At 41.1% G+C, this 24351-nt stretch overlaps 1 protein-coding gene across 1 annotated transcript in view; it reads left to right on the forward strand.

The window, feature by feature from the left end:
• Positions 1-24351, forward strand: part of FBN1 (fibrillin 1) — a 359844-nt gene that overhangs the window by 154406 nt on the left and 181087 nt on the right. Inside the window, exon 7 of the mRNA XM_040342652.1 lies at positions 3252-3377. Within this exon, the coding sequence (XP_040198586.1) occupies positions 3252-3377 (126 nt within the window). The remainder of the gene's footprint in view (positions 1-3251; positions 3378-24351) is intronic.

Consider the following 24351-nt stretch of genomic DNA (forward strand, 5'->3'; position numbering starts at 1 on the left):
ATTGCAGAGAGAATGGAAAATCATTGTCAGATACATTACCTCACGACTGTATACGAGAATTATGAAAAAAGGGGGGGGGCGGGGGACATTAGCAAGTGAGGTCAAGACAAACCAAAGCCTTAATGAATTTCACACTGACAAGAGTCCCTCCGTGTATGAGAAAATACAATATTAAAACAAAGAAAGAACCTCATGCAGCATAACGCAGAAAGTGCTTTTTTATTGGTCAGCTGATAGATTGCTTTAAACTGACACGCGGTGTGAAAACGTTACTTAACCACCTATGTCTGCAATACATGCTTAATTCTGCTGGAGCGAGCAGCTGATTGAAATCGTTGCCTTTGCCCAGATGTTACTCACTTCTTTCTGAGCATGCCTCCTGATAGAGAGCTCTGACACAGTTTTTGGCTTTTGCTCTAATACTTCCAGCTGTATAAATTCTTTTATTGTCTGGATGTCTGGCAGGAAGCAGCAGAAAGTTAACAGAGGCAGCCATATACTAAACTGTTGAGTAATCTAACTTTCCAGTACTGCAGGGGGATTGGGGGGGATTCTGTAAAGGTTTGTGCAATTTTTTTCATGGGCGCATATAAAAAACAATAAAAGTATCAGTCAACTAAACAGGGAAGAATTCAACCCCGAGGTTACTTCATTTTCTCTTCTCTTTTGTGTTCCTTTTTCAGCATGAACTTGGGTAGTTATATTAGGGCAGTGTTTCTCAATTCCAGTCCTCAGGCCCCCCCAACAGGTCAGGTTTTCAGGATTTCCCTCAGATGAAAAGGCTGTGGTGATTACTAAGGCAGTGAAACTGATCAAATCACCTGTGCAAAATAATGGATATCCTGAAAACCTGACCTGTTGGGGGGGCCTGAGGACTGGAATTGAGAAACACTGTATTAGGGTGAGCTTTAAGTGTATTTCCACTTTTGCAGTCAAAGTTGAGAAAACCCAGCTATAAGTTTGTTATGTGTTCCCATTAACATAGCAGCACTAAAAAAATAAAATAATAAGTCTTACCATTTAGGCCCCTTTCACACCTGCGGACCGTATGTCCACAGTGTGCGGGGACCGCCCTGTCATCCGCCGGGTCAGCGCTGGGCATACGGAGTATACGGAGGCGGATCATTACTGTGAAAGGGGCCTTAGATGTCTTTCAGGAGAAAGTGTCATGGCTGACTGTAATCATTTCTCAACACATTCATAGTTACATAGTCAGGTTGAAAAAGACACAAGTCCGTCAAGGTCAATCAATAAAAAAGAAAAAAAAAATACAATCCCATGTACACAATTCTATACTCACAGTTGATCCGGTGGAGGGCGAAAAACCCCAGCAGAGCATGATCCAATTTGCTACAGCAGGGAAAAAAATCCTTCCTGATCCCCCGAGAGGCAATCAGATTTTCCCTGGATCAACTTTACCTATAAATGTTAGTACCCAGTTATATTTTGTACATTTAGACCCCTTTCACACTGAAGCGTTTTTACAGCGTTAAAATAGCGCTATTAAAACGCTCATAAAACGCTCTCCATGCATCTCAATGGATCTTTTCACACTGAGTCCTGCAAGCAGCATCTTTGGAGCAGGTTTTGAGCGCTGAAAAAAATGCTCCAAAAACGCCCCTCTCCATTGAAGTTAATTTAAAGCGCTGTAAAAACGCCCTGCCCTTTCACACTGAGGCACTGCAAAAACGCCCTATAATGTTAGGGTCTTAGCGGTGCTTTACCAGCGTTTTTCGGGGTGCTGGCAGTGTGAAAGGGCTCTGAAAGCACTCAGGCTTTCACATTGGGATTGCAGTTGAGGCTTCGCCTGAAAAACGCTTGAATAATGCCCGAAAAACGCCCCAGTGTGAAAGGGGCCTAAGGAAAGAATCCAGGCCTTTATAAAGCAATCTATTGAGCTGGACAGAACCAGCTCTTGAGGAAGACTATTCCAAATTTTCCCAGCTCTTCCTGCGAAGAGGCCTTTCTGTATTTGGAGATGAAATATTTTTTCCTCTAGACGTAAAGAGTGCCCCCTTGTCCTCTGTGATGACCTAAAGTAAATAACTTACCACCAAGTTCACTAAATGGACCATCAATGTATTTATACATGTTGATCATATCCCTTTTCTCAAAAGAGAATAAATTCAGTTTCTCTAATCTATCCTCATTCTCTAATCTCAATTAAATTTGAGCCTGTCCCAGTAGAGTGGCTAAGGTCCGGCTGAGCTTACTCTCATCGCATACTAGCCCATTATGTTGCACTTACCTGCAAAGGAAGTCCACAAGGTCCCCCCTGGTGATCTTCCATCGTCACCCCTCTCCTTTTGGGGCTGTGGACTCTGTCTCTGTGACTGGCCGGAGTTGCATGACGTCACTCCTGCGCATGCTAGTGGTAGTCGAAGGTCACGGCACGGGTCCTTAAGAAAAGTCACGGTCATGCCCTTTCTTCAGTGCGCATGCGCCAATGACCTTGGCGCAAGATTATATGGTAAATATCTCCTAAACCGTGCAGGTTTAGGAGATATTTCCAGTACCTACAGGTAAATATAGCCTTACCTGTAGGTAAAAGTGGTGTAACTAGGTTTACAAACACTTTAAATATTCTTTTAAAGTTATGCTACTGTATGTTAATGGGAACAGGCAGCAAATATAAAGTACGGTAGGTGATATCCATATTTTCCTGCAAAAGTGGAACTACCCTTTAAATCTTGTGCTTTATATTGAAACCCTAGCATTGATGTTCCTTGAAAATTATGGGTTTTACATACCAGCTGAATAAGCAGTGATAGACAATAATCCATAACAGCCACATTCTTTTTTTATTTTAATTGATATAATTTTATTATTTGTTTCTATTCTTATATCATATTAGCAGACTAATCAGAATGATGAAAATATGGTCCCTTTTCCACCAGTTAATCCACAATCTGGCTCCTATGTTATTCAAGTAAATTCAGTCCTGACCCAGAACAAATACATACATATTCTAGGTACTTATTGACGCAAGAGATAGCCGTAAAACGAATATTGTTTGCTGGAGTTCACAATGTAGCCCACATCTTCCTCTTGTGACTGATTTAATCATTCATTAAAATATGCTGTTCCTTGATTAATCTCCTGCATGGAAATTATTTTGGTACAAACTGATCTTACATAATGTTCATTTTAATGAACTGGTGACGGACCTTAAGAATAATTAGCTGCAAGGGATCATACTGAGAGATGTTTTCAACATTTCATGTTTTTGTTGTTCTGTTTCCTTGGGGCAGATGTGGATGAATGCCAAGCCATCCCTGGGATGTGTCAAGGAGGAAATTGCATTAATACAGTTGGATCTTTTGAGTGCAAATGCCCAGCTGGACACAGATTTAATGAATTAACACAAAAATGTGAAGGTAAGCGCTCTCCAAACCCATCTGGACAAAATCATTTTTACTTTTAATGTGTTTTAGGCATATTTCTCAAGGCAGAGCCAAAAGAAGAGATCTTTGGTATAAAATTTTATTTTTAATCAACTTTAATCAATTAATTGAAGATGGAACAATAAAACATAAGAGCGTATTCTCGTTATAGACAGCGCCATGTATTTAGGCAGAATGCATGGACATGGAAAGATCCATTGTTGATATTTCTTGGATGTGTACTGAGGAGCGCCTGACATAAAAGTGTATTTAACTTGAAGCACTTTTTTTGCATCATTTAATGGTTAAGTAAATATAGGGAAACACATTACGGGGGGGGGGGGGATGTTGCTTTTCTTTTGAAATAAACCTTAAGACTGTGGGGGGTTATTTACTAAGACTGGAGAATGCAAAATCTGCTGCAACTCTGCTAACCAAAACCAATCAGCTTTCAAATTTTATTTACTGAACAAGCTGAAGTTAGAATCTGATTGGCTACCATGTACAGTTGCACCAAATTCTGACTGCTGAGTGTTTTAGTAAATCTCCCCAGTTAGTGTTAGTGTGTCCTAATGGGTAAATGGTTGATATAAGATATTTTACTGCATTTTACATTGATTTGGTAAAAGGGAATTCCAGACTATACCATCAAGCAAGCAAAACTGGCAAGACTGCCAGTATCGTATTCAATACATTTATATATACAAATAAAATGTAAGATTGATAGTGGGGAGCGTTTGCTACCCGGGTTTGCTACTATCTAGATGTTTTGCAGGACACTTTCTCTTCCCATTGACTTTAGATGTTCTAAAGCAATAAAAAAAATCAGTTATGACAACAGTACTGATTGATTCATAATGTGTGGGGTACAGTGGCTTATCTAGGTCCAGATGAAGTAGAAGGAAACAAATCTCTAAAAAATCATAACAAGAGAGTTACTAAAGGCAAATCAACTGTTCTCTGTGCAAGGCAAGCTGCAATTTGCAAGGACATTTTTACCTTCCTCCCTTTTTCCCTTTCCCATCTTATGAATGCAGTGAAGCTCTGTTGACTTCCATTTTCTGATCATGTTCAAGCAAAAATTATATATTTTTTTCCTTGCACGTGATTGGGTATTCTTTTTAATTTGCACCTCATTTACTAAGCTCTGGAGACAATTTCCATACAAAGACAAAGTTCAACTTTCCTTGAAAAGTGAATGGCCTATTTGCCTTTAGTAAATCTACCCCATAGTGTTCAAAGGCTGAGCTACTGTCCCACCACCCCAGGAATAGAGGGGGTCATTCAAAATAGCATTTGAATCCTGTAGTAGAAGACACCTTGATCCTTTACCTCTCAAGATGTACAATAGGAGGAATTGAATAAATCTTTATTTAACCTGGCTGGCGGTATTCCCGAGTCTGGCTCGGGGTGAGATTTTTGTGCTGTGATCGGTAACCCCGAGCCAGACTCGGGCTCGCCTCGCAGCACCCACACGCAGAGGTTACTTACCTTGTCCCTGGATCCTGCGATGCATCCCCGCTGTGTGAGCGAGCGGGTCCTCGCTCGATTCACACAGTGTCCCTGTGTGCCGCCGATCTCCGTTCCCTGCGACGTTACGACGCACGGGGGCGGAGAACGGCGCCAAATTCAAAAAAGTAAATAAACACATTACATACAGTATACTGTAATCTTATAGATTACAGTACTGTATGTAAAAAATACACATCCTCTTTGTCCCTAGTGGTCTGCCCAGTGTCCTACATGTTCTTTTATATAATAACAACTGTTCTTTCTGCCTGCAAATTGTAGATTGTCCATAGCAACCAAAAAGTGTCCCTTTATGTCAAAAGTGATTTTAGAGCAGCTAGAAAACAGCGATAATAAATTATAATCACTTGCAGAATTGAGCGATAGCGATTTGTGGGGAAATTCGTCATAAAAAAATAAAAGTAATGACAGCGACAATTCTGCAACTGAGCACATTTCAGTGTTTTGATTACATTATTGAATAATTTTTATTATAATTACAATATTATTTGTTATAATTATTTATAGTTATTTATTATATTATAATTTATGATTTTGTTTTTCAAACTTTATCATACCCAGGATGTCTACTAGACTCTTGTTTGGACAGATTTAAGAGAGTTATTCCTAAGAATTGCAGGCCTACAATATAAAACGCCAAATTTCCATGCAAAATAATGGTCCCGCATTCAGCACCTAAAATCTGAAATAATCATACCGCCAGGGAGGTTAATATTTCATTCACTGAGCTTAGGCTATTTGCACATGGGAAAGCAGAAATCGTGAGCTGGCTTAAAGTGTAAAAGGAAATAGGATGCATCATGGGCTTAAGGGAGTTGCTTTCACAAGGGTGGGATGGAGAAAAAGACAGGTGCTTTGGCATCTCTCTATTATATGGTCTCATGTTGTACTCACTAGGCTTATATTCCCTGCTTGTATTATCAGCTCTCTAGGAGACATGTCTGGGAGTTCTTACTAAAGTGCTTGCTAGAAGAGCTCCTGGCTCTAAACCCACTACTCTGCACTGACTAAAAGGTCCAACACATGATAAGGCATCATTTATCCCTACAAATAATCCTCTATCCATGGGCATTGACATCAGCCATGTGTTTCATGGGGTTTCTCAATAATATATAAAAATGGGGAAACACTAAAATCATTACATCAATAAATCTCTGAGGCAGCACTGAAAGCCACCCTCATCTGTAAATGCTTAGCCTGGATCCTTACCAAAACCCCTGTCCTTTTGTAAAGTGATTGTAAACTTGTACATACAGTATACCCAGTGAAGTAAATGGCCTTAGGTGATACACAGAGATGAAACAAATCTCCCTACATAAGTTGTGCCTGCTTATCTGCAGTCTCCTCTTATCTACATCTGTTTAAAGTGCTGAAATATAAAGGGACCACCCCTCCCTCCACACAACACACAGGAACAGAGCTGAGGCTGTTAATCTGCTGGAGGTCCCCCCCCCCCCCATCACCATTTTTCTCTTGGTGTCAGGAAAACTTGTCAGAAGTGATTCATGATGATGGCAGAGGAAAGAAGCAGCTGACAGAAATTACACTTAGTGCTCCTAATTGAGACAAGTACACACTATAGAGGGATATTTTTTGTTCATATTTCATGTCTGTGGTTTACAGCCACTTTAATCTCATCCTTGGATCAGCCACATCTTATGATAATAAACTAAACCATGCAGACATGCTAAGTGCCGGTTCACATCTAGGCATCTTCAAAGTCGTGCGACTTTGACAGCCGACATCCTGCGCAACTTCATTTCGGCCTGCTTGTGACTTCATTAACAGAAGTCAATGCAAGTCGTGATGAAGTTGCCCCAAAGTAGTGCAGGAAGCTTTTTCTAAGTCGAAACTTAGCAACTTGAGTCCAACCAATTAGAACAGTTCCATTGCAGTTAATGGGGTGCGACTTGTCATACGACTTAGAACTCTCAAGTCACATGATGAGTGACAGTGTGAGCCGAACCTTGTTCTGCATCCAACACTGTTTCTTTAGTGTCCTTAGCAGCAGGAAGCAACTGAGTAACCATGAGGAGGGGTAGGTGGCTCAAGGGTGCTGCATAAAAAGGAACTTCATTCCCCAATGCTTTTTCTCATTTCCACCCCCTCCTATTATCTGTTATGCTGAGTTCTCTTCAAAAGACATACTCATCTTCCCAGAGTATCCAGGGATGTCCTTCAACGATCTGCTGGCCAGGTGTCCCAAGAGAAATCTTGGTCTCCTCAGCTGGCTGCCTCTTCCAGGTTCAGACACTCTGTACATACACTTTAAATATATTTTAAATACTTTTCCATTGTGTCTTTGAACTGGTCTCCTATCAAACGTATATATACAGTAGGATTCAAGAGGGCAATATTTTCAATATGAAGCTAAGATCAAGAACATGGGGACATGACTTCAAACTAAAATCTTAGAAAGTATTAGTTTACTGAAAAAGTAGTTGAAGCTTGGAATATACTTCCAGCAGAGGTAGCGAGTCAGTCAACAGTAAGCGGGTTCAAACATGCTTGGGAAAAACATATACTTGGACAAAAAAGTGAAATAGAAGAAAAAAATTAGGCAGACAGAGCACACAGAGCTAATGACTGCTCAGATGGATTTAGTAAGGCTTGTCAAACGTCAGCATTTGGGGAACGTGTGCAAGGCATGAAGCTTTATCCCAGCATCAGTTCACCAAACACTGTCACTGTACCTTAGAGGGGTTGTAGTCAAGTTGAAGGATTTCTGCTAGCTTTCTAATTAGTGTGTGGGCCAAAAGTAGGTACACATTACTTCGACATTATACATTATGATGACGTCCCTTTCTATTTTGTTTTGTTAGTATGGATTTATCTTGACAACACCTACCCACAGCTTTGGATCGGGCATCGTGGCAGCGTTGACTGCTCACCATGTTAACCCGGCCTGAGACCTATGGATGTCTTTTTTTGGGGCATAGTAAAGGCTAAGGTTTCTGAGAGGAAGCCCCACACAGTGGACAAATTTAAGGAGTTCATCTCACAAACATGGACATGGTTGCCAAACCGTAATTTGTGTGTTACTGTGTGACGCAGTATCTGGGACAGGATACATGAATATTGCAACATTGATGGAGGACATTTAAGAGAATAAACATTGGCACAGTGTCAGGGACAGGTTTAAGGAATGGTGCACCTAAGACACTAAACATGACCCTATTAGTACCGTATACCTACTTTAGGACATACATTATTGTTCCCAATACCATCCCAATACCCCCCCCCCCCCCCCAAAAAAAAATATATATATATACTGTGTAAAAAAAAAGTGCCCCTTCGTGATTTTATTTTTTTTGCATATTTCTCACACTTACTGTAAATGATTCATATCATCAAACACATTTTTTGTATTACACAAAGATAACCTGGGTAAATCCAAGATGCAGTTTTTAAATTATTATTTCATTTATTAAAGGAAAAAAAGTAATTGCCCCCTCCCATGCTGAATCATGAATGAACTGTGATTAACCACAATTTTTTGGAAAGCTGAGTTAAATTTCATTTGCCACACCCAGGCCTGAATACTGCCTGACCTGTTGAATAAAGAAATCACATAAATAGAAGTTGTCTGACAAAGTGAAGCACGCTAACAGATCACAAAAAGCCACACATCATGCCACAATCTAAAAAAAATCAAGAACAGATTAGAAACAAAACATGTAGGAAGTGTTTCAGAGCCATTTCTAAGGCTTTGGAACTTCAGTGAACCACGGGGAGAGCCATTATCCACAAATTTAGATAACTTGAAACAGTAGTAACCTTCCCAGGAGTGACCGGCCTACAAAAATTACTCCAAGAGCATGACGATGACTCATCCAGGAGGTCATAAAAGAACCCAGAACAACATCTAAAAAACTGCAGGCCTCACTTGCCTTAGGTAAAATCAGTGTTCATGATTCAACAATAAGAAAGAGACTGGGCAAAAATGGCATCCATGGGAGAGTTCCAAGGCCAAAGCCACTGCTGACCAAAAAGAGCACAAAGGCTCATTTCACATTTACCAAAGAACATCTTAATTATCCCAAGACTTTTAGGCAAATATTCTGATGAGATAAAAAATTTACTTTTTGGAAAGTGTATGTCCCATTACATCAGGCATAAAATGAATACAGCATTTCATAACAAGAACATCATACCAACAGTCAGACATAGTGGTGATAGTGTAATGGTCTCGGGCTGCTTTGCAGCTTCAGGACCTGGACGAATTACCATAATTGATGGAACCATGAATTTTGAGCTCTACCAGAAAATCCTAAAGAAGAATGTCCGGCCATTAGTTTGTGACCTCAAGCGCACTTGGATTATGCAGCAGGACAATGATCCGAAACATAACAACAAGTACACCTACAAACGCTTCAAACAAAGCAAAATTTAGGTTTTGGAGTGGCCTAGTAAAAGCCTGGGCTTAAATCCAATTGAGATGCTGTTGCATGATCTTACACAGGCCGTTCATGCTGGAAAACTCTCCAATGTGGCTGAATTAAAACAATTCTGCAAAGAAGAGTAGGCCAAAATTGCTCCACAGCAATGTGAAAGACTCATTGTCAGTTATCGCAAACGCTTGATTGCAGTTGTTGTGGTCAAGGATGGCACAACCAATTATAGGGTTTAGGGGGCACTTATTTTTTCACACAAAGCCAGGCAAGTTTGGACAGCTTTTTTGCCTTAATAAATGAAACCATCATTTAAAAACTGCATTTTGTATTTACTCGTGTTATCTTTGTGTAATGATAAAATTAGTTTGATCTGAATAATTTAAGTGTGACAAATATGAAAAAAATTCAAAATCATAAAGGGGGCAAATACTTTTTCACAAAACTGTATATACATATAAAAATGCTAATGAAAAAATAAAATAGAATTCAAATAAATTGCCGTAATACGATTAATGTATACCTACTTTAGTCCACCCTGTAATGGAATAAAGGGGTTGAAACATAGTTTAAGTATACTGTACCAAAGTGTTTGAAAAGTGTCTTGTCTTTTATTTAGCACATAAATCTGAATATTTTTCAGTGTTTTGTTTTCATCAAATTATCCCTGGAAAGCAGTTTGATATGTTGTATTATACAAACACACATATACAGATCCCACAATCCCAGATTTTTGGACCAGAAATAACTATAAGGGGGTGAAAAATGTTCTTGTAATCCTGACAGTGAAGAACAATAACATCTTACCAAACACTTTATGTGTCACATTTGTGCTTTTTCAAGCAGTCTTTAAAATGTAATTACAATTATGTGTTCCTCTTGGCTGCTGATTACATTTTGACTAAAGAATGTCTTCAGTAATGGTTACTATAAATGTTTAGAACTGATGTACAAAATAATTTATTTTTAGCTGAATAGGCCATTGTTTTACCCTATTATAGTATCCACTAGTGGCTGCCAGTCCCAAGAAATCACCAGCATTCTTGACGTGAATATATTGTAGCAAATGTCATCTCACGTACATTTGAAGAAAGCCTGTCCTGAGAAAATACAAGGCTTGCGATTACTGGCCTGTCCTTCTAAAAATATTAGTTGCCTGGTAGTTACGCTGATCCGGTGCCTTTCATTTCATATGTGTTGTTGACCTTTGTATACAAAAAGGGTGAAGTAATATAAGCTGAGTTGAAGTTTTATTGGGATGTGGTGTTGGAACATATTTGGATATTTTATAAATAATTGCTAGGCAGGAAGATCTGTATTTATATACAGTCAGGTCCATAAGTATTGGGACATCGACACAATTCTAATCTTTTTGGCTCTATACACCACCACAATGGATTTTAAATGAAACAAACATGTGCTTTAACTGCAGACTTGCAGCTTTAATTTGAGGGTATTTACATCCAGATCAGGTGAATGGTGTAGGAATTACAACAGTTTGTATATGTGCCTCCCACTTTAAAGGGGTGGTTCCCCCTAAAACAAATTTCTAACAATACATTCGTAAGACCCGTTACACTGCGGGTAGGCTGGCTTTTGTTTTTGTTTTTTAGTACATACCTCGATCTCGCCGTTTCGTCCCTTGGCGGTGGGCGTTCCTAGTTGATTGACGTTTCTCCGACGGGCACATACGTGACGTCACGACTTTCCGAAAGAAGCCGAACGTCGCTGCGCAGGCGCCGTATAGAGCCGACTCTATACGGCGCCTGCGCAATGACGTTCGGCTTCTGTCGGAAAGTCGTGACGCGCAGTATGCGCCCGTCGGAGAAACGTCAATCAACTAGGAACGCCCACCGCCAAGGGACGAAACGGCGAGATCGAGGTATGTACTAAAAAACAAAAACAAAAGCCAGCCTACCCGCAGTGTAACGGGTCTTACGAATGTATTGTTAGAAATTTGTTTTAGGGGGAACCACCGCTTTAAGGGACCAAAAGTAATGGGACAGATTAACAATCATAAATCAAACTTTCATTTTTTAATACTTGATTCCAGAACTGTGAAGGCTTTTTTAGATGTTGTTTGACAAACTCTAATTTGGCCTTCCTGTTTTTGAGGCTCACCAGTGGTTTACATCTTGTGGTGAACCCTCTGTATTCACTCTGGTGAAGTCTTCTCTTGATTGTTGACTTTGACACACATACACCTACCTCCTGGAGAGTGTTCTTGATCTGGCCAACTGTTGTGAAGGGTGTTTTCTTCACCAGGGAAAGAATTATTCGGTCATCCACCACAGTTGTTTTCCGTGGTTTTTCGGGTCTTTTGGTGTTGCTGAGCTCACCGGTGCGTTTTTTCTTTTTAACCACTTCATTACTGGGCACTTAAACCCCCTTCCTGCCCAGACCAATTTTTAGCTTTCATAGCTGACGCATTTTGAATGACAATTGCGCGGTCATACAACACTGTACCCAAATTATATTGTTATAATTTTTTTCCCACAAATAGAGCTTTCTTTTGGTGGTATTTGATCACCTCTGCGATTTTAATTTTTTGCGCTATAAACATAAAAAAACTGAAAATCTTGAAAAAAAAGCACAATATTTTTTACTTTTTGTTATATTAATATCCCAATTTTTAAAAAAAAAAAAAATTTCACTCGGTTTAGGTCGATACGTATTCTTCTACATATTTTTGTTAAAAAAAATCGCAATAAGCGTAAATTGATTGGTTTGCGCAAAAGTTATAGCTCCTACAAAATAGGGGATAGATTTATGATATTTTTTTATTTATTTTTTTACTAGTAATGGCGGCGATTTGCGATTTTTTTGTCAGGCCTGAGATATTGCGGCGGACATATCGGACACTTTTGACACAATTTTGGGACCATTCACATTTATACAGCGATCAGTGCTATAAAAATGCACTAATTACTGTATAAATGTGACTAGTTAACACTAGGGGGTGAGGAAAGGGTTAAATGTATTCCCTGGGTGTGTTCTTACTGCGTGGGGGGAGGGGACTGACTGGGGGAGGTGACCGATGCTGTGTCCCTATGTAAAGGGACACAGATCGGTCTCCTCTCTCCCTGACAGCACGTGGAGCTCTGTGTTTACACACAGAGCTCCACGTCCCTGCTGTCACCGACGATCGCGGGTGTCTGGCGGACATCACGGCCGCCAGGCACTCGCATCGGCTCCCGAGCAAAACGCCGGGCACGTTGTTTCCCCGCTGCACGCCCCCAGCGGCGCGCACAGGGAATGACAACAATAGGACGTCTAAAGACGTCCACTCGGCACTTGAGAGCCGCGCTGTGGAAGTCTTTCTCCCATAGCGCAGATCCCAAGTGGTTAAAGCGGAGGTTCACCCGAAAATCAACTTTCTGTCACTAGATCCAGCATACTGCTGACATCTGCAGTATGCTTGATTTTTTTTTTTTTTTGTACTTATCCTTGTAGCCGTATTTCTTCTCCGGGAATAGGCGTTCCTAAATCAAGCACAGTTGATTGACGGGCTTGATAAGCGCGTCACGCCATCCGCCATCCGACGTGATTCTCCGCTGCTTACGGCGCCTGCGCCTGCCGTGTAGAGCTGACTGCGCAGGCGCCGTAAATTGCCGAGAGTCACGTCGGCTATTTCCGGATGGTGTGACACGCTATCCAAGCCCGTCAATCAACTGCGCTTTATTTAGGAACGCCTATACCCGGAAGGATACGCCGCTCCGTGCAGGAGAAGAAATACGGCTAAAATGATAAGTACAAAAAAAATAAAAAATAATCCAGCATACTGCAGATGTCAGCAGTATGCTGGATCTAGTGACAGAAAGTTAATTTTTGGGTGAACCACCGCTTTAAGGATGTTCCAAACAGTTGTTTTGGCCACGCCTAATGTTTTTGCTATCTCTCTGATGGGTTTGTTTTGTTTTTTTCAGCCTAAAGATGGCTTGCTTCACTGATAGTGACAGCCCTTTGGATCTCATATTGAGAGTTGACAGCAACAGATTCCAAATGCAAATAGCACACTTGAAATTAACTCTCGACCTTTTATCTGCTCTTTGTAAATGGGATAATGAGGGAATAACACACACCTGGATATGGAACAGCTGAGCAGGCAATTGTCCCATTACTTTTGGTCCCTTAACCCCCCTGGCGGTATTCCTGAGTTTGGCTCGGGGTAAGATTTTTGTACCAAAAGCGGTATCCCCGAGCCAGACTCAGGCTCACCTCGCAGCAGCCACAGACAAAGTTACTTACCTTGTCCCTGGATCCTGCAATGCCTCCCCGCTGTGTGAGCGAGCGGGTCCTCGCTCGATTCACACAGCGTCCCTGTGTGCCGCCGATCTCCGTTCCCTGCGACGTTACGACGCACGGGGTGGAGAACGGCGCCAAATTTAAAAAAGTAAATAAACACATTACATACAGTATACTGTAATCTTATAGATTACAGTACTGTATGCAAAAAATACACCCCCCCCCTTTGTCCCTAGTGGTCTGCCCAGTGTTCTGCATGTACTTTTATAAAATAAAAACTGTTCTTTCTGCCTGCAAACTGTAGATTGTCCATAGCAATCAAATGTGTCCCTTTATGTCAAAAGTGGTTTTAGAGCAGCTAGAAAACAGCGATAATAAATTATAATCACTTGCAGAATTGAGCGATATCGATTTGTGGGGAAATTCGTCATAAAAAATAAAAGTAATGACAGCGACAATTCTGATTTTGAGTTGATTACATTATTGAATAATTTTTATTATAATTATATTATTATTTGTTATAATTATTTATAATTATTTATTATATTATAATTTATGATTTTGTTTTTCAAACTTTTTCATACACGGGATGCCTACTAGACTCTTGTTTGGACAGATTTAAGTGAGTTATTCATAAGGATTACAGGCCTACAATGTAAAACACCAAATTTCCTTGCAAAATAATGGTACCGCTTTCAGCACCTAAAATCTGAAATAATCATACCGCCAGGGAGGTTAAAAAGTGGGAGGCACATATACAAACTGTTGTAATTCCTACACTGTTCACCTGATTTGGATGTAAATACCCCCAAATTAAAGCTGAAAATCTGCAGTTAAAGCACATCTTGTTTGTTTCATTTCAAATCCATTGTGGTGGTGTAGAGAGGCAAAAAGATTAGAATTGTGTTGATGTCAGAATATTTATGGACCTGACTGTATTTGTTTATGGTTTGAGTTTCACTTATTAGTCCGTTTGCGGATGAAAAGGGGACATACATTGGTCCCTATGAGATTGCGGGTGTCAGCGGATGAACATCCGCTGACACCCGTAATCGTCCTCCTCCGCAAAGATCCGATTTTGCAGACGGAAGAAAACCCTATTTTTTCTTCCTTCTGCAGAGCGGATCGGATGAACACGGACATACGGTCCGTGTTCATCCGATCCCCCCATAGGGGAGAGCGGAGAAAAGACAAGGCTCAACGGGGATCAACGGAGTGATCCCCGCTGAGCTTACGGAGCATACGGAGGCGGATTACTGATCCGCCCTGTGTAAAAGCGGCGTAAAAGCGGCTTAAGGCTGCATTCACACATAGGCGTTTTGAATTGCAGTTCTGCCCGTGATTTCAAAATGCCCAGATGTTAATGACAAAGCGCACAACGCACATTTCAGACACCATTTAATTAAATGGCACCTAAAAATGCGGTGTAGTTCTACCACGATTGTCATGCAATCGTGGCAAACACCATCACGTGAAGCATGTTGCCCAAAAGAAGCATCTGAACTTTTTTTGGGCAACAAGCTTCATGCGACGTGGTTTGCCACGATTTAAGACAGTCGCAGCAGAACCACACTGCGTTTGTAGGTGCCATTAGAATGAACGGCATCTAAAATGTGCATTGTGTGATTTGTCATTCACACCTGGGCGTTTTGAAATTGCAGGCAGAATTGTGGCTATTCTCCCGCGATTCAAAACGCCCATGTGTAAAACACACAACAGATGTTTCTAAGGCCCCTTTCCCCTGTCTGGCCCATTCAGCATAGGATGTTTTTATAAACATTAGTGAATATTATCCCTGTATTGCTGTAAAAACCCAGGGGTAATCAATACCACCCTGTTCATGAAGGGGTAAAATCTTCCAGCGCTTAAAGTGTAAGTGAAGTTCTACACATTGGGGCAAATCCACAAAAACGTAGCCTTACTTAACTTTTACCATTTAAGTTACACTGGCGGAAAATTTCTACCTAAGTGCCCGATCCACAAAGCACTTACCTAGAAATTTTCGGCCATGTAACTTAAATGTCTCCGGCGCAAGGCGGTCCTCTTCTGCAGGGGGCGATGACAATTTAAATGAGGCGCGCTCCCGCACCGGCCGTACTGCGCATGCTCGTGACGTCATTTTCCCGACGGGCAGCGCGCAAAATTACGTTACGCCGGGCTTTGTGGATTGCGACGGGACAATAAAGTTGCGTCGGGTAAAAAAAAAGTTACGCGACGAAAAATAAAATTCAAATTTTAAAAAAAATAGCGGCGATCGAAAAAAAGGTCTGTTTTTACAAGGTGTAACTAGTTTACACTTTGTAAAAGCATCCCTAATTTTACGTATGCAAACGTAAACTTACGCAGAAAAAACAAAGCTGAAAAGCTTTGTGGATCTCCGTAAGTCCTCATTTGCATACGCAAAGCGGCATTTCAACGCGAAATGCCCCCAGCGGCGGATGCGGTACTGCATCCTAAGATCTGACAGTGTAAGTGTCTTACAGATGTCGGATCTTCTGCCTATCTTTGGAAAACTGCTTCTGAGGATCAGTTCCAAAGATAGGCACAGGGATACGCAGGCTGAACAGCAGTTCCGCCTGCGTATCCCTTTTGAGGATTTGGCCCATTACTTTTACCTATAGATAAGCCTATAATAAGGCTTACCTATAGGTAGTGTAAATATCTCCTAAACGTGCGCCATTTAGGAGATATTTACATTACATGCAGCCGGTGATGTCACTGGCGCATGCCCTCTGAAGGAGCGGCTAGCTGTGCCATTCCTTCTGAGCCCTGTGTCTTAATCGGTCTGGGAACCCGGAAGCAAGACGGGTGAAGATGGGAGCCCGCTGTAGTTCTGAGATCTCGGCGCTGGGAGGGCTTTGTTTTAAGGTAAGTTTAACATAATTTGCTAGTATGTGATGCATACTAGCATATTATGCCTTTACCTTACAGGGTTAAAAAAATATATATATTTAGTAAAAGGGTCAGCTAGTGTAATTGTGTTTTAGGTAGGATAAGAAAAAGCAAAATGCACACTAATGTTTCCGAGCTCTATTATGGATACAAACAACATATAACATGCACATACTCCTAGGTGAATTTGTTTTGTGTTGTTTTTTGGTAGTAGGTCATGGTAACGGCAAAAAATACACAGAATAAAATACTATTTTGGGTCAATAATAAAAAATCAGGAGATATCCGTTACCATTTACCATCAAATGAAGGCCAAATGTCCTGAAAAACAAGGTATAGTTTTCCTGGACACATTAAGTCAGTACAGTTTTAATAACCAGAAAGTTGGGTTCCAGCTTTAAGATTTGTTTTACTTTCATCATGAAGGGATTAAAATTACATTTTGTACCCATTGTAACAATACATACAATAGGTCGAGACAAAAAATCTATTGTAATGATAAAGGTCAATTTTTTATGGCACATTAATTTTTTTTTTTTTCAAGTTGCTTTGTTTGTTCGGAGAATACAGGACATCCCTTATAATACTACATTTGTTATTTATAGAACTGAACTTGTTTTACAACGTACTATTTTTGCTTCATATCTGGAAGCATGCATTGACCGAAAATTATGCATAAAATAAGACTTCTCCTGTACATGTAACATGTACCTTTCACATATTCTCCATACAGGTTACCATCAGTCAATCCAACATGAAAACAAATCTTGACTAAGGCTGGCTTCATAAATATGTGGTGTGGGGCAGCGGTTAGGAATTGCACCACATTCCTATTCAAAACACATGCAATGTCTGTGCAGTGCCATTTAAGCCATTCATTTGTATAGCTCAAATCGCACCAAGTCCTCGCAAAAAAGATGCAGGACCTTTTTTCCCATGCTGGAATTAGATCACATGGGTGTTCACACCTATGCGATCCGATCCTGTCAATCTCACTGCGTTTTGCAAACCACTTTGGGTGGCTTTAACATTCACACTCCCTGCGGTTCACATGAACGCTGTGCCACTTCAGTGCGGGAAAGGCCCAGGATTTGCAGCGTTTATCTCACAGCGTATATGTGAACAGAGCCTAACTGAAAAGTTTCTTCATGAGTCCTTTGAGTCTGCATCATTTTTTTTCTACTGGTCAGATAATATTTTCTCAGAAGTATCTATGAGAGGCAGAGCTGTTATTATCTTCCATGCACCACAAAATCTGATTTCCTCAAAGTAATCATTACTAACAAGCTTTACCAACTTAATAATAACATGACCGCACTAAAATAAAAAAAAACTGCACTAAACTTTCCATGAAAGATTTTTTTCCTTGCCTTTAAAGCTGAAGATTAGGTATGGCAATGTTTACATAGTTACATTGGTCCAGCTTGGGACAATGTAGGTACGATATGTGTGTGCCGTACCTTACTAATGAGCTTCACCTCATTCGTGAATGAGGGGAAGCTCTCCTAGCATCCTTCATGCAAATATGTGCAAGCAAAAAAAATGCTAACGCTGTTTTTTATTTTCCTTGCATGTAATTTAGTATTCTTTGCAAATTGAAATTTCACAACATTCATGAAGCTGTGGGTAAAATTTCCTTGCAAAGTGCAACTTCTCTTGCAAAATCGACCCCCTATGGCCTCGTACACACGACCGTTTTCCTCGACAGAATCCATCAAGAAACTTGGTGGCAGAGCTTTTTTGCCGAGGAAAACGGTCGTGTGTATGTTTTTCGTCGAGAAAACTGACGTGGAACTCAATGAGAAAAAAAGAGAACAAGTTCTCTTTTTCTTCGTCGGGAGTCTCAATTTCCTCGTTGTGTTTCTAGTCGGGCTGGTTTACGACGAGAAACACGTTTGTGTGTATGCTTAGAAACTCGCGCATGCGCAGAATAAAGTATGAGACGGGAGCGCACCTTCGGTAAAAGTAGCGTTCGTAATGGAGATAGTACATTTGTCATGCTTTAACAGACTGAAAAGCGCGAATCGTCTCATACCAAAGTTTTACTTAACACGCAGTAACATGAGATTAGCAAAAGCAGCCCCTAGGGTTGTGCCAGTGGAATCGAACTTCCCCTTTATAGTGCTGTCGTACGTGTTGTACGTCACCGCGTTTGAGAACGACGAGATTTTGTCTTGACAGTGTGTACGCAAAGAAAGCTTGTCAAGATTCTCGACAAGCCTGACAAGGAACTCGTCGAGGAAAACAATGTTTCATTTACGAGTTCCTCGGTCGTGTGTACGAGGCTTTAGAGTCAAAACCTCTGCTACTGAATTATAAAATCACCATGGGAAAGTGTTTTAGTCCTGTGACCTCCAACCTAATCAATCATTGATTAGGTGAGGTTCACTGGGTTATCCTGCTCTCCCAACCAACAAAAATTGCCAACAAGGCCTATGCTGCAATTCGTAACGGAAGATAGGAAAGGGAACAAAGGGAGACAAGGGAAGCCCTCCTTTATATTGACACAATAAGAAGAAATATTAAGATGCACTCACATGGTTCCAGTGAACAACACACCTGTCACAGTTAAAATAGAGCCAGTGTGATCCCATCCACTCTGCTGAACGGTTGCTCCAGGATGTGCTGCTGCCTGGAGCCAAGGGCTGCTGTGGGAGTGGGATAGAGACACTCAAGCACTGAAGCCTGTGGTGGTGCGGTGTGGAACTGAGGTAGCTGTAAGCGCTGGACCAAAGTGCCAAGGGGGTCATGGAACACAAGTCCATGTACTCCGAGTTGCTATAAATTATAAAATCAGCATTAGAGTAAACTGTCAACCATATTATTTACAGCTATCTAAGATCAGCTACCTACTATTGTTTTTAAAAGATATAAACTCATGTTACATCTAGATACTTAGCATTTCCATGACTCCCTAGCTCCCTCTTGTCCTTACTGACCAGTAGTGATGAGCTTGGACTCACTCCAAACCAGGTGCTGTCCAAACGCAGAGATTAGCTGTCATTGCTAGGCAGGAGATTTAGCACCTGCATCTAATGTATACAAAGAATCACATAGTGTCAGGAATCAACAGCAGGGATGGCCAGATATGCATGGCTACACTCAGGAGACTGACACCAGATCATATACATTTAAAATAAGATTTATTTACAGTGAAAAAAAGCCATCCAAACACCAGCAAACAGAAAACACAGCAAACGTGAAGATATAAGTGAACTATAACCAACTGACAAAAATACCTAACAAACAGCCTACCTTGTAACAGAAAGCCTAACTAGCAACTAACTATATACAATATTTACAAAATGGGAAACAGAACAACAGGGCAATACTAGAGATGCAAGGAAGGGAGGAACCAGGAATGGAATCAGGAACAAGAGAAACAGCTACAAGGTAGAAGGGTACAAGACAGGAGTAAGAAATGAGGCTCAGGATGAATAAGCAAACAAGTCTCTGGCTATCAGGCAAAATACTAAACCACAAATGAACGGCAGAAGAGGAACTAAATACTCTCCCAACAGCCAACATAAGGTGGAGAATGATCTCCGGGATCTGCTGGCTGCTGGGAGACACCCTCTGGTGAACACTGGAACTACAACTGTCCACCCAGGAAACCACAGTACCACCAGCAGGTGATCCAGGTCCTGCCACATTACCATATTAGATCAATGACATTAACCTAATAGGGCCATATACCCATAATTGGTAAGTGATGTCATGAGCATCCCTGCTCTTTGTGTACGTCAGCTGCAGTATGAGAAATCTCCTGTCCAGCATTGATAGCTACCTTTCAAGTTCAGATGAACTTGGGTTCAAACCAAATCCAAGCCAAGAGCTTGGGTTTGCAAGAGCTCCTAACTCCTGGCAACAGTTAGATCTCTAACAGGATCTGGCACCTGTGCCTTGCATTAGGCACTTTGCCAATCCCTCAAGACAACCTGAAGGCATTAGGTGTGGCCAAAAGGTTAAGAAACCAGATTTTGGAACAAATTTAACAGGAGAACCATGGAGCTCTAAAGAACTTGGCTTTGTGAATTGGCTGCAGATCAACCAACCCACAATCCTCTTCTGACATTCTTCAAAGGCTCCTGGCAAATAATTAGGAGTAAATGACCATAGAGCTATCCCCTAAAAATTTACATAAACAAATAGAAAATATGTTTTGGCACCCCTTTTTGCTCATCATAATAGTATAATAGTATAATCAGAATAGCAATGACTTAACAAAATTCTGCCTGTAATAAAATGTGTACAGAAGTCAACAACTCATTTCAAGAAATGTTTTAAGTAACCTAAATTGCTATGTAGAGAGTGCAGTGGTTAACTAGTTGACCATATGTTACAATGTGGAAAATGACCTTGCCAGTACAACATGCATCTAAAAAAGAGATTATATGTTAAAAAAGCCATTTCAAACATATTACAAGCATTTCAGCTGCCATTACGTGGGATGGCCTGCAACTTTGAGGGTTAACTCTTATAATTTTAACGACTGCAGAAATTACTGCTGTTCTCCCCATGCTTTCAACCACATTTTCTGAGGCACATCAGTTTAATTTGAATTTTGCAACCACACATAATCAACAAGGCTTAAACATTTCTGCGCTTGTGCCAGCCCAAGCTGTCCAGAACCATGTTTCTCAGAAATATTTTTCCAGTGGTCTCTAGTTTAACCACAAATACATCAGGGGTCAATGTGAGCCCAGCATAACCACAATATGGCAGCGTGGGAGAACGTTGGGTTGGCAGCCCACAGTTGTCCACTGAGAGTGCCAGTGAGTGTTGTGTGATTGCTGGTGCCTCTAAGTGACCGCAGGTGATAGTTTGTAGTGCAGTTTAGATACACAAGGAAAAATGCTAAAAAACAATAACAACATTTTGTATGCCTAAGATACAATGTTATTTTATCAGCCCTATATGTATACAACTAAAGATTCACATAAGGGTACGTTATTGCCTAAATAATATCTATAACAAAATAGGCTTTCTAATTTAAAAGTAATAGGGAATAGACAATACTATATAGAATTTGGTGACATATTGGGGTTGATTTACTAAAACTGGAGTGCAAAATTTGGTGCAGCTTTGCATAGAAACCAATCAGTTTCCATTTTTTTTCTGAACTTCCATAAGGACATTTAAACTAAAATCTAACTGTGTATGGCCAGTTTCATTGGGATGGCCTTGATGACATACAGGATCACTTTTCAGTCCCAGAATTACTGCTATAAAAATTGGCCACACAATAACGTAGTTACTTTTAGCTCCTTTTGTAGCAGACTCTGTATCTGGTTAGCTTCTGACAGAGCTGAATTACAGTACTCAAAGATATCATGTATCATAAACATAACATATACAAATGTGCTTAGATTCATGTATAATATGCTTTCCGAGGGATTTTTGGATTTACGAGATTAAATAAGGAAAGAACACCATTCAACAAGAGCTCAAAGTTTTAAAGCTTACAATGCTAAACCACTACATCCAATAATCAACACAAAAGAATAAACTGTTCTCCTTTACTTTATAGACCACCAAGAACAGAATGAATATATGAACTGTGTTGGATCAAACGCTTCCTGTACTTCTTTACTAATAGATCCAATGGGGTTAATTTACTAAAACTGGAGCTTGCAAAATCTGGTGCAGCTCTGCATAGAAATCAATCAGCTTCTTTTTTTTTGGCAAAGCTTAAAGCGGAGCTCCACCCTAAAGTGGAACTTCCGCTCATCGGAACCCTCCCCCCCTCCGGTGCAGATACCTGCCAAAGAGTATTTGCACCCACTTCCGAGAGTCCTCACTGCAGAGAGTCTGTGGGTAGTGCGTCACTTCCCGCCCCCACCTGTTGTGTTCTGGGAAACACTCGGCTCCCAGAACACAACGGGGACATAGTGAGGACAGCGCTGCGTGACTCAAGCATGCACCGTAGGGAATTGGGCAGTGAAGCAGGAGCGCTTCACTTCCTGATTCCCTCACCGAGGATGGCGGTGGGGGAAGCAGAGTGACGAGCGATCTCTCATCCTCTGCTGCTGACGGCGCTGGACTCCAGGACAGGTAAGTGTCCTAATATTAAAAGTCAGTAGCTGCTGGCTTTTAAGATTTTTTTTTCTGCAGGAAATCTGCTTTAAAGGGGTTGTAAACCCTTGTGTTTTTTCACCTTAATGCATCCTATGCATTAAGGTGAAAAAACATCTTGCAGTGACCGGCAAGACTTACCTGAATCCAGAATTTCCCTCAGCAGGGACTCGCCGTCCCGCTCTCCATGGGGTTTTCGGCTCTTGATTGGATAGATTGATAGCAGCACAGCCATTGGCTCCCGCTTCTGTCAATCAAATCCAATGACACCGGGGCGGGACGAGTCATACATTGGATGCCGATTGAATGACTCTGAAGCACAAGCACAAGGTAACCCCTTGGGAGATCGGCTTCTAACTTCAGCGTGTTCAGTTAAAGAGGAACTTCAGTAATTCTTTCAACTTTCCATCTATTAAATCTTCTGCTCTTCTCTTTCTGCCAGTAAATACCTTAAACAGCCCACTTCCTTTTTGTTGTCTGGTAGAAAGCCTAGGCTTATGACATCATGCACAGCTCTCTCTCTCACTCTTTTGAGAGTTTGCCAGGAAGGGATGGGGCATGAGTCATAAGAGGGCCAATGAGAGCTGCAGAGCTGGATGCATGCCTCTGTGTGTCTGTGTAAATCCAGGAAGTGAACAGGCACCAGCTTCAGCTGCCCACAGTTAAAATGGTTGCAGCCAGACTTAGTGGAGGGAGATTTCTACAGCATGTTTGGCAAGTACAGAATTACAGTATATGTAAAATAATATGCAAAGTGGTTTGAGGGAAGCTTCAGAATGGCAAAGATGTTTTTTTGCAAACTATGTGAGAAGACTGCAGTTCCTAATTAGGCTCTGCCCAAAAAAAAACCCTGGAAGCTGATTGATTTCTATGCAGAGCTGCACCAGATTTTGCACGCTCCAATTTCAGTAAATCAACCCCAGTGGATCTATTAGTAAAGAAGTACAGGAAGCGGATGATCCAAAACAGTTCATATATTCATTCTGTTCTTGGTGGTCTATAAAGTAAAGGAGAACAGTTTATTCTTTTGTGTTGATTATTGGATGTCCTTGTCAGTTTAGTGGTTTAGCATTGTAAGCTTAAAAAACTTTGAGCTCTTGTTGAATGGTGTTCTCTCCTTATTTAATCTCACAAATCCCAAATGGTTTCTATAAAGAGCTGCACCAAATGTTGAAATCCTCAGTTTTAGTAAATGAACTCCATAGTGTCTCTCCACAGCTCTCTGCCTATATGCCTGGTTCCTAACTTCTTTATAAAAAAAAATTTGTGTTTAGTTTTCATGTAACTGCAGATAGGACATTTTACCCTAAAGCATTTTGGCTAAAGTCATTAAACAATTGCTCTGTTTAATCCTTTCCTGACCAGCTCTGGCATCCCTGTAAGTGCCTGGAGAGCAGGATGGACTTTCTGATCCTGAGATCACTGCGATTGGCTGTCAGAGAGGTCACATGACCAGGAGCCCATTCCGCTAGCTCCCGATCACAACAAGAGGCTGAGAGCTGTCTATAGCAGCTCAGACACAGTGCTGGGGGCGTGCATCAAGCGCACTCTTAGCACAGAATCCTCGGCCGTCCATGAACCATGTGTGTGGCACGTGGTCATTAATGCTCACCCACTTTGTTGCCGCTCATATGCAATACATTGGCACCAAGACATTAAAGAACTTGCAGTAATAATAAGGGAAATATAAAAAAAAGACAAACATGTTATACTTACCTGCTCTGTGTAGCGATTTTGCAAAGAGCCCCGATCCGCCACTTCTCGGGGTCCCCTGCCGGCGCTCCCGACCCCTCCCTCCTGCTGAGTGCCCCCAGAGCAAGGAGCTTGCAATTCAC

This window comes from Rana temporaria, chromosome 3 (genome assembly GCF_905171775.1).
Source record: "Rana temporaria chromosome 3, aRanTem1.1, whole genome shotgun sequence".
Classification (NCBI taxonomy): Eukaryota; Metazoa; Chordata; class Amphibia; order Anura; family Ranidae; genus Rana; species Rana temporaria.